This window comes from Eriocheir sinensis, chromosome 66 (genome assembly GCF_024679095.1).
Source record: "Eriocheir sinensis breed Jianghai 21 chromosome 66, ASM2467909v1, whole genome shotgun sequence".
NCBI lineage: Eukaryota > Metazoa > Arthropoda > Malacostraca > Decapoda > Varunidae > Eriocheir > Eriocheir sinensis.
This window is the reverse complement of record NC_066574.1, coordinates 7375677-7386735: the sequence shown is the minus strand read 5'-3', so window position 1 is coordinate 7386735 and position 11059 is coordinate 7375677. Positions and strand designations below refer to the sequence as shown.

General features: G+C 39.4%; 2 protein-coding genes across 9 annotated transcripts; one reads left to right on the top strand and one right to left on the bottom strand.

Moving 5' to 3' along the window:
* Positions 1 to 376: 376 nt before the first annotated feature.
* Positions 377 to 5150, top strand: LOC126987811 (alpha-ketoglutarate-dependent dioxygenase alkB homolog 7, mitochondrial-like). 8 transcript variants are annotated; one of them, XM_050845190.1, is made up of 7 exons: positions 377 to 860; positions 1880 to 2143; positions 2709 to 2743; positions 2814 to 3035; positions 3471 to 3644; positions 3861 to 3985; positions 4539 to 5150. In XM_050845190.1, the coding sequence occupies exons 2-7, from the start codon at positions 1885 to 1887 to the stop codon at positions 4690 to 4692; spliced, it is 969 nt and encodes a 322-aa protein (XP_050701147.1). In that variant the 5' UTR covers positions 377 to 860; positions 1880 to 1884; the 3' UTR covers positions 4693 to 5150. The 8 variants fall into 8 exon arrangements, with proteins under 8 accessions (XP_050701147.1, XP_050701143.1, XP_050701146.1 ...); XM_050845186.1 differs by having other exon boundaries at positions 378 to 866; XM_050845189.1 differs by having other exon boundaries at positions 381 to 866; positions 1883 to 2143.
* A 152-nt stretch (positions 5151 to 5302) lies between these two features.
* On the bottom strand, positions 5303 to 9844 carry LOC126987812 (trafficking protein particle complex subunit 2-like protein). Its single transcript, XM_050845191.1, has 5 exons — positions 9620 to 9844; positions 8316 to 8488; positions 7796 to 7883; positions 6019 to 6098; positions 5303 to 5774 (listed from the first exon to the last, which is right to left on the bottom strand). The coding sequence occupies exons 1-5, from the start codon at positions 9650 to 9652 to the stop codon at positions 5732 to 5734; spliced, it is 417 nt and encodes a 138-aa protein (XP_050701148.1). The 5' UTR covers positions 9653 to 9844; the 3' UTR covers positions 5303 to 5731.
* Between the last annotated feature and the right edge of the window lie 1215 nt (positions 9845 to 11059).

Genomic DNA, 11059 nt, shown 5'->3' with positions numbered 1-11059 from the left:
TCGCCTCACTGTCATTTAAAACATATATATTTTTACTCGTTGCTGAGATATTAATATGCGGGGAAAGCTACTATTTTAGAGTGATAGGTTGGGTACTGTTTGCTCATGCGATGGGTCTTCAGCTAGAAACCCCTCTAGGTATATAGCAATAAGTCCCTCTTTATTTAATATCCTATAATGTATAAGGTTGCACATTCTTCATTTCCACGGGTACCATGCAACGTCATTATAATATGATGAAGACATTTTTCTACAATATTCTCTTAACCTATCGACCCTCAAACAAAATTAAATATGTTTAAATAGCCTTAGTTTTTTATTGCATTATTTTTCAGTAACAATAAGCATTTCAATATTCATTTAAATTCAAAATTATTGAGCTATATAATCACTGATGACCAAATTATGCTAAAGTATGAGAGCGTAATGGTGGGTTGGCGACACTTGTTGGTGTAGACACAAACTGTCTTATTTAACTAATTTCCCAGAGCTCAGTGGCTGCTGGCTGTTAGAGGAAGGTGTGCAGGTCTGATACAGGTGTGCTCAGCCTCGGTGGATGACCCGTATGGCTATGGAACAGAAATGCAAGAGTCTCGAACGTGTGGGAGTGTTTGAAAAGCGCGGTTAATATCAGGGCCAATAATGGCGTCCAAATCAGGGGGTCGGTGCTTTCTCTACCAAGGGACTCAAGCAGCGGAGCGGTGACGTTACGAATTAAGAGGTGAAGAGGAATGGAAAATGGTGGAATAAATATTGTGTCAAGAGAAATAAAAAGAACAAGTCTATTAGTAGAAAACGAGCATAAGGACAGAGAAGGGAAATCCAAAACGACGCAAGTAGAAGCAAATAGGAAAGAAAAAGTCTGTGTAAGCAAAGTGCGCAGAGTGAAGTAGCTTTTAAGTATGTAAGTGTTTAAGTATATAAGTGTGAAAAGCCATGGACGGGGAAACAGGTCAAAAGAAGAAGAAGAAGAAGAAGAAGATGATGACGTCACGAATGAAAACACAAACAGCTGATCTCGGTCACGTGACGCCGGCCGTGTTTTCCTTTGGTCATTTGATTATAGGGTTACTTTTATGACCCTGGTGGTAGTTTGACCTTTTCTTCTGTATTATGAACCTGAAAAAGACACTCATGAAACCCCCATTGACCTCCTTTTCTGCCTAAGCAAACTTTTAATTCCTATATTCCTATTTTATCCTTTATTTCCCTCTTTTATCTTCTTTTCTATCCCATTCACTTTTTTTCTCTTTCTCTTGTCTCCTCCTCCTCTTCCTATCTTCAGTATCCTCCTAGTGCATCCCAGCTATTATTTTCCTATTCCTTCTTTATCCAGGCTTGTTTTCTTTATTTTTCTCTTCTACTTTTCATTCATTGCTTTTTTTCTATATTTCTCTTGTCTCCTCCTCCTCTTCCTATCTTCAGTATCCTCCTAGTGCATCCCAGCTATTATTTCCCTATTTCTTCTCTATCCAGGCTTGTTTTCTTTATTTTTCTCTCTACTTTTCATTCACCGCATTTTTTCTCTTTCTCTTGTCTCCTCCTCCTCTTCCTATCTTCAGTATCCTCCTAGTGAATCCCAGCTTTTATTTTCCTATTCCTTCTTTATCCAGGCTTGTTTTCCTTATTTTTCTCTTCTTCTTTCCTTTCCCATTCAATTTTTTTTTCTTCCTCCTCCTCCTCTTCCTATTTCTTATGTGGATGACCTTTCCCTATGAGCCATGCTAGGGTGAACCATCAGGCAAAGAACCGAAAGGTCTCACCAATTAATGCACCAGTCTATCCAAACTCATCAAACAACATAACATAATCCATTAAGACATAGGCATTAACATCAGCATCTTCCTAGTGCATCCCAATTTTTCCTTTTCACAATTAGCAGTCATGTTGAGGATTGGCCGAGAGTGTTACAAGCTGTGCAGAAGGAGAGTCTGCGTCGATGCTGAGAAAATGTCAGTATTGGTGAGTGATGGAAATACGGTGTGTGCTCCTTCCTCTGTGCGGGGGGTTAGCCGTGCCTGCAGAACCCCCCACGCCTCACCCTGGAGGTCACGACACAGGCCCCAGGCACCGCGGCACCTCCAGAGGCTCATCCAGAGGTCTCTTGCTTCCCTGCCTCCACTGGAAACAAGAGAATCTCAAAGTAATTTCTTATAAGTTCTTTATCTTGGTAACAGACTGCCAGATTTAAAACTATGATTGCCTAGTGCATTATACATTTATCTTGTCCTTCAAACAAAGTGGCTATTTACTAATCAGTGTGCGGCCTTGCGGTCGTGCTGTCACCATTTTTTGACGGTAGGTTAAGGTGCGGTTCTGGCAGTTTAAATAGTTCTCAGACCATTTCCTTAACATAAGAGCCGTAGATAACCAGCTGTAACACAAAATCGTAGTTGATCCGGAAGTATAAATTATATCTTTATTAGCCGAGCACCACTCAGTAAATAGCCTCTCCCTTTTTAGAAATTTAGAACTGCATTTCCTGAACAAAAGTTTTCATATATATTTAGGTTTGCAAAGACTAAAGCTTATTTGCTCATTACTTGTTAACCAGCATGAAGGGAATATAACAAATTTTCGAAGAGATGCAACTGCCCCTCCAGACACCCATGTTGTTAAGTGTATGTAACCTTTAAATCTTAGATGAGGGGAACACTTAAGGAATAACATGAACTTCTTAAAGTTGTAACTAAAAAAACTCTTTTCAGCACTGGTGGTTATTTTTTCACTGCCAGAACTTAAGGTAATTGTGCAGACAGTTCTTTTTATTTAAAAAAAACCAGCAAATATTCAATATTCGAGTTTGTAAAAAGACTTATTCTTTTGATCACCAACACAAAGAAACACCCGTAGCAGATGTGGAACATGAGCTCCTCCACTTCCATCCCTCATGCAAAGCAGAGACAAGAACGTCAGTGTCTTCCAACTTTACTGTGTTAACAAACTTCATAACCGAGGCAGAAGAGGAAGTACTCAAAAGGGAGGTGGACCCTCATCTCACAAGACTGAAGTATGAATTTGATCACTGGGATGATGTAAGGAAATTATCTCATTTTGCTCATGATACCACACCACTGCTAATACTTTTACTACTACTACCACTATATTTTCTAACAGCCTCCATCTGTTAGGAGCATTGTTCTGATGTGCATATTTTCTCATAAGCACAGTTCATTGACCCTAACCATGCCAACAAATGTAGCTGCCAACCAGCTGTATTAACCTTAAGTTAATCTTACTCGCAGTTTTATACTTAATGATGGTGACTACTATTAATAATTGTACTGCTTCAACTAGCTGCTACTGCTACTACTATCACTACTACTACTACGTACATATTTGTTTAATAATTACTAAAAAACGTTGGTCTTTGTTGATTACTTGAATATACACTTTTTTTCTATTTTCAGGGACTGTCATTTGAATACTATGTTTGATATATCCCTCATTTTCATGCCCTTGACTGATAGGCCATCCACGGGTTCCGTGAGATAGAGAGGTCAAGGTGGACCAAGCAGGCATCCCTGATTCTTGCCAGAGTGTGTAAATCTGCATTTCCTGATTCTGGCAAAAAGCTGCCCCAAACACATGTGCTTGACCTTGCCAAGTCTGGGGTTATAAAACCACATGTGGACAGTGTTAGAGTAAGCATGTTGAAGTTTATGTATCTTGACTTTATATGAACATTGTTTTAAGTTGTAGTTCATACTGATTCTGTTTATTATCTGTATTTGAACTATCTTAATATCTAAATGTCCAGGTTACTTCTGACCATACATCTTTACCATATTTTTCCATTTATATGAGACAGTGATTCATATCTGTTATCTGGGGTTATCCAGTCACTCTTGTTTCAATAGTTTTGTGGCAACATAATATGTGGCTTGTGTCTACTGAGTGATGCTGTCATGAGACTAAGGCATGTGGAGCAAAAGGATCAAGTGGTGGATGCACTGTTGAAAAGAAGATCCCTCTACATAATGAGGCAAGTTAATTATTTATTTTAATTGTAAAATTCCAGCAACATTAGTTTACCACTTAAAATAAGAGACATAAGCACACTCAGGTAGCAATTAGCTTGTAATCCATACTTTTGGGGCACTTATATTTTCAAGTTATCCCTTTGCTGTATACAAAATTTAAGATGTTAGTGATGGCAACGATAATACTGAAGTTGAGTGTATTATACAATTGTCAAAAGCTGAATGTAAACATGCACCTCTGTGGTCCCTAGCTATAAGTCCATGGGCCCATGTTCTATCCCAATCCAGCAGTCAGCACCCAGCTCACCCAACTGTTCATCCTCCCTTTTTAGGCTGATTGATAAACAGATCCTGAGGAAGGTAAACTGTGGTAATCCAGATGTCAGGGTGGTGGATTCTTCCCCACCACAGGCTCAAGGGTCAATGAGACAGAGATGACCACTTAAGCCACTCACAGCTTAACATATGCCAAGATACTTACCTTTACCTAATATAAGCCTTGCTCAGATCTATCTTTTAAGAAGTACTGTATTTACGTAGCTCTCCTTATGACAGGGATGATGCACGGTACAACTACACACATGAAGTTTTGGGAGAAGAGGAATCCTTCTTTAAGGGTGAGCCAGTGGTAAAGGAAAGACGTGTGTCTATTGTGAGTCGCAACGAACCTACAGAACAGTCACCTGCTGCAAGCACAACCCACTCTTAGCATTAATGGCAACTCTTTACGGCTACTACTTTGCACAATTTGATTACATGATTTTTGGTGTACTGTGATGTATAGAGAATAATAATTTTGCTTGCTCTTGTTTAAATATTATAGTTAGTTATCAGGTCTGGCAATCTGTTGTCCATTTCTCGCAATTACATGGTCCAACAGGAACATTGTATAGTTGATGATATTGAAATTATTATGTAAACAATGAACTCAACCAATTCACGTTACACCTAACTTTTCTTGTCTCATCAAATTAAAGTTTACCTGTGATATTACATACTGCAACAATTAAAAATGTTTTCTGTATGGGTTCCGTTAATGCTTTTTTTTTTTTAAGCGTGTCTGGATAAATACTACCAACTGGTGGATAAATTTTTAACTTGATAAAACAAGTTTGAGACAACATTGGCTCCATGCACAGTTATGAATACCACAGTTGTTATTTTCTGTTTTGCTGAACCATTTTCATCGCCTTTGCTGCCCCCAAAGTTATTCATTGACTGCTGCAAGTTGTTTTCTGTTACTTACCTACAGTGTCCTTTGTAGGAAATTGGTTTAAGATCAAGAATATAATAATGTAGGTAGAGTGACTGATCAGTAGGTTGGATGGTAGTCTTTAATACATTTAATAAATATTCATAGAATGTGACATAAAATGAAGAATTTGGAAGAATCTGTGTTTAAACTCCATCATTTTTTTTCTTAACATCAAAGAATCCATGAACACCCACCATAAAATATTGATGAAGACATCATTTTACACCACCTAGAAAGGTACTATAGCATATATTATCATTTATCTTTATGTTAACTATAAGTCTAGTAGCTACTAAAAAATATTTTCATTTTCTAGTAAGTACAAAATACATCCAATGAAAGTAAATAGTAGTAGCCTTTTCAACTAATCATATGTAGGAATGAACACATTGTAAAAGTTTATTAAACTTTTGACATCATATTATACTAAACTGATGATAAACTATAAAAATGAAAACTTTTATCAACATGAGGATAGAGATTACCATTTCCTTTAGTTTCCAGCCACCAGTCCTGCCACACCCGTGTCAAACTCCCTGGAACCAAATGAAAAACTGAACACTTAGTGACGGTAAACTTCATCAACAAATGGAACTCTAATCACACGATATCACAGCCAATATTTTTAAATCCACTTTCAAATATATATTAAACTGTTGACATTTCACAAGGGAAACTGTCCACAAAATACAACTGTGTTAATTATCATTTGACCAGCAATGTTAATAGCAAAGTATCTATATATTTATCCATCCATCTATCTATATGCATAAACCTTACCTGGAGGTGATCTGCTCTCCTGGGATGTAGAACGGGTTGCAAACAACATTGGTATACATGTTGTGCAGACGACGGAACATCTGAGGGAAATGCTCATAAGTAAGTATGGAGATATTTAGTAGAAAGATTTATAAATTAATTTGCCAATGTTTCACTGGTATGAACATGGATGAGGGGGTAAAGTACTTCAGGCTGTTGGGCCATCTTTATAAGTATACATTTTGTCCTCTCTGCTAGCACAGATCTTAAGGAGCAGATATTTTGTTTTCGGTAGTTAGAAGGATTGACAAGAATCAACATGAGACAAGGTGAATGAACCTATAAAGGAGGAAATGAATGACTATCTTAATACTGTGACCTTGTGTCCAACGTGGGAATTAGGTCACAGATCATGTCACGTTGGACAAACAAAATAACCTATGGGAAAAATTCATTTGATCAGAACACAGTACTTCTGCTAAGTCAAGACCCTCAATTTCACAGATATTGGATATCCAGGACAAAGTCTGGGGTCCAGCATATGCCTGGTCAAGTCCTGGGGCTGAAATAGAATCCAGGTAAAAAAATGTGGGGTTTGACCAAGTTTGCCAGGTGGGCACCTGTTGTGGTGGCAGTGATGATAATGATGCCTCCATAATGGGTTCACTAATTCAATAAGCCTAGTATACCTGTTCAGAGTTGTTGAATTCCTTTAGATTTATTTGCTATTTGTGTATTGGTACTTCACAATGTCTGTTCTCAACAAAATGTCCACAAGGAGTTTAATACTCTTCTTCTTCTTCTTCTTCTTCTTGTGACAAACATTTTTTTGTTTGTTTACAATTATCAGCTGAGCAGCTACATGTAGTTCTGATTGTTTTTTATTACCCATTTCACATTTTCATGACCTGATATTTACAGAAAGAGGCATGTGCTGGACAAAGTGTGGTAAAAGTCTGGGGCAGGTAGTACTGAATATTGGCGACTGCCAGACCAATGGACCGTCTCCTCCTGGACAGGTGTTCCCCCATATTAGTCTGGAATATCAAGGGTCGAGTGTACCTTAAAAAATACAATAAAAATCCTTACATGCTTACGTGGCATGGAGGCAGCCAGAATGATTTACCCAATCAATTCAGATCTATGCAAAAAATGCAGCTCTGCACATCACGTGATCAGTCCAGCTCATATTACTGGCTGGCGTCACATGCCATACTTTGGCTGACTGTCTGAAAGTGAAAAGTGCACCATGGACAGTTTTTTCCATCCGTTACAGAAATATCCATGGCTTTGGGCCACTTGCTGGTCAGGTTTGTTGCACATTGGACCATTTTAACCCCTTTAGACCACAAAAGTTTTTCTCAGGTCTCCCTTGAACACAAAAGTCAGCAGAAAATGAACTTTGAATCTGAGAAAACGTCATAAAAGATGTTTTATGGAAAATTTTCTGGCGCACCCTGCCGTGAAATCAGTTTCTTTCTAGGTTGTCGCATTTGGCAGGAATTCCATGATTCCCCAAAAATTCCAACTTTTTACTGGTGATCTAGTGGTCAGCGTGCCTGGCTTCTACTCCACAGGCCCGGGTTCGAATCCCAGCCCGGGCAGTCAGCGTGCAGCTCACAGGAGGATTCTGCATGAAAGTAGAGAGGCAACACTGTGGTGAGTGTTTAAGAGGTGGAAGACTCTCAGTAAGAGGAGAGTTCATGAGACAAAAACCCTTTGAGTACTCTGAACATGCTATAAATATATTGGAAGATAAAACTGTAATCAATATAATCAAATGCTGATAGGTACTTACCATTCTGATTTCATTGTCTCGCAGGGTGGTGTTGGCTGCATCTGTGATGATCACAAACTTGACTCTGGTGTTGGTGGTGTAACCAAAGCTTTTGGGGAGTCAAGGAGTGGAGTAGGAAGCTTTGTAAAATGCAAAAAAAAATTCCAGTCTTTTAAAGACAAACCAACAAATATAGTACCATATATTTTGTTAACTTTGCAGTGCATTGTAAATTATTTCAAATACAAAACCAGTGCCAGAATAATTGTTAATTAGAGAGAAAATTTACAAGAAAGAAAGTAAGCAAAGAGAAAAAAAGAACATAATAAGAGAAACTAGCCTGAGGCAATTTGCTTCAATAAAAAGACATACAGACATCTTGCTCCAATAAAAAGAACAAATGCTAAAAAAAATTTAATTTTGATTGGAGGGGTGTCTCGATACTCCCCTATTAAAAGTGCTTTCATAAGAAGAAAATACAGATAAAGGGAAGAATGGTCTTCAATATATGTAAAGCACCTGTTTCTGACAAAAAGGATACACTTTATATTCCTCTGAGGCATAGAGGAGACCAAGATAGAGTTCTCGGGTATCGCCAGGAGTCTTGCTGACAGCTGCCACCTTCTCCTGTATCACGTCCAGTCCCGTGTGAGCCAAGTAATGCAGATGCAGCTCCTCCCGCCCACTGCCCACCCACACGTACAGTGGACTGTTCTGTGCACATGAAATAAATTGTGAATATACTCCATTTCAATGAATCTCGTAAAGAATGCTCAACATGTGACAAATACTTTGTCATGACTGCCTTGATGCACACCAACACACTGTTCCTTCTGGTTGTCTTATGACATGCTCAACATATTTTTACTCACAGGTAAAAGACAAAAAGTGCAATCATATTCAATTTTGGTAAACATGGAGATTCACTATGCGCTTCCAATATTGCCCCCACGAGAATAATAACCTTTCCAAGGTCTCACATATATACTGCTGTACTTCTCTAGTTTTACTGGTGCATCATACCTGTGGGAGAGCTCCCCTGGTTAGGAGGGGGGTCAAAAGGGGCGAAACCCCTCGTTACAGGTTAGGTTATGTGAAGTTCGGTTGGGGTAGTTTAAATATGCTCCCCCACCCCAAAACCCACGGGTCCCCCAAGATCATTAGGGGAAGGGGATTAAGCCTTTTTCTTTACTTTTAAGTATTTACGCCTTCATATTATGGTTGAGGGAGATGTATTTCGTCCCTTACCTATAATATGGAGTTGTAATAGCATATTTTGGAGGCGCAGAGTCAACCTCCACAATCACCTCTATTTTCATCAACATTTCTCACCTGGAAGAAATGTTAAGAAATGTTGATGAAAATACACATTATATATATGGCTAATGACTAAACTATTGGCGAGGGAGTCAGAAACACACTTGCCAGCTTTACAACACTTCTTTCTGTTTCCTTTTTGTCTCCATACAGCCCCAACACCATGCAGACTGCCCCGGAAATGAGGTACAAAATCATGCAACTCACAACATCCATCAAAATACACATTATATATATGACTAATGACTAAACTATTGGCGAGGGACTCAGAAACACACTTGCCAGCTTTACAATTCTTCTTTCTGTTTCCTTTTTGTCTCCATACAGCCCCAACACCATGCAGCCTGCCCCGGAAATGAGGTACAAAATCATCCAATTCACATCCATCACCAGAAATACATGAACCACGTGAACAAGTCGTTGGTTGGGTGAAAACGTAAATTGTCCCTATTAACTCCCCTCTCTGCCTCTCACCATTCCTGCATCCTACAATTAGGTGTTCCACTCCTTGGCCGGCAGCGTAATTACCTCCTTACCGATGACCGCCACGCACACCGCCATGGGCCCGGCACAGCACACCTACGCTGGCGGTGTTCTTCCTGCTCAGATGCACCTACGTATACGCCACGTCCCTTGTCCTGCAGCACCTCAACGCGTGGAGCTCCTGGTGATGGCCCGGTGTGTCAAGAAGCGATACCCGCACGGACGAGGGGGAGTCATGTTTACGTTGCTCTTGCTCTTGCTGTACAGTTGGTCTTGGTCTTGACATAGTAATAAAGGCCAGCGATGTCATATTATCGTACTTCGGGGATCGTATTTACAGGTTTCTGCCCCTTAACTATTCCCAAGAAACAGCAATTATTGGTCATTTTAACGTTAACTATATACCAAGTCTGTTATTTGGGTGGAGGAGACAGTTTTGGGGTTGGAGATCAGCAAACATAAATGGTGGAGTACGAGAATTTGGCCAGCGATGTCATATTATCGTACTTCGGGGATCGTATTTACAGGTTTCTGCCCCTTAACTATTGCCAAGAAACAGCAATTATTGGTCATTTTAACGTTAACTATATACCAAGTGTGTTATTTGGGTGGAGGAGACAGTTTTGGGGTTGGAGATCAGCAAACATAAATGGTGGAGTACGAGAATTTGGCCAGCGATGTCATATTATCGTACTTCGGGGATCGTATTTACAGGTTTCTGCCCCTTAACTATTGCCAAGAAACTGTAATTATTGGTCATTTTAACGTTAACTATATACCAAGCGTGTTATTTGGGTGGAGGAGACAGTTTTGGGGTTGGAGATCAGCAAACATAAATGGTGGAGTACGAGAATTTGGCCAGCGATGTCATATTATCGTACTTCGGGGATCGTATTTACAGGTTTCTGCCCCTTAACTATTACCAAGAAACTGTAATTATTGGTCATTTTAACGTTAACTATATACCAAGTCTGTTATTTGGGTGGAGGAGACAGTTTTGGGGTTGGAGATCAGCAAACATAAATGGTGGAGTACGAGAATTTGGCCAGCGATGTCATATTATCGTACTTCGGGGATCATATTTACAGGTTTCTGCCCCTTAACTATTGCCAAGAAACAGCAATTATTGGTCATTTTAACGTTAACTATATACCAAGCCTGTTATTTGGGTGGAGGAGACAGTTTTGGGGTTGGAGATCAGCAAACATAAATGGTGGAGTACGAGAATTTGGCCAGCGATGTCATATTATCGTACTTCGGGTATCGTATTTACAGGTTTCTGCCCCTTAACTATTGCCAAGAAACAGCAATTCTTGGTCATTTTAACGTTAACTATAAACCAAGTGTGTTATTTGGGTGGAGGAGACAGTTTTGGGGTTGGAAATCAGCAAACATTAATGGTGGAGTACGAGAATTTGGCACCGTTGGTAAAGGCACACTCAGTAACTTATAGCATTGATACATCCCTGCTTCATTATAGCAGTA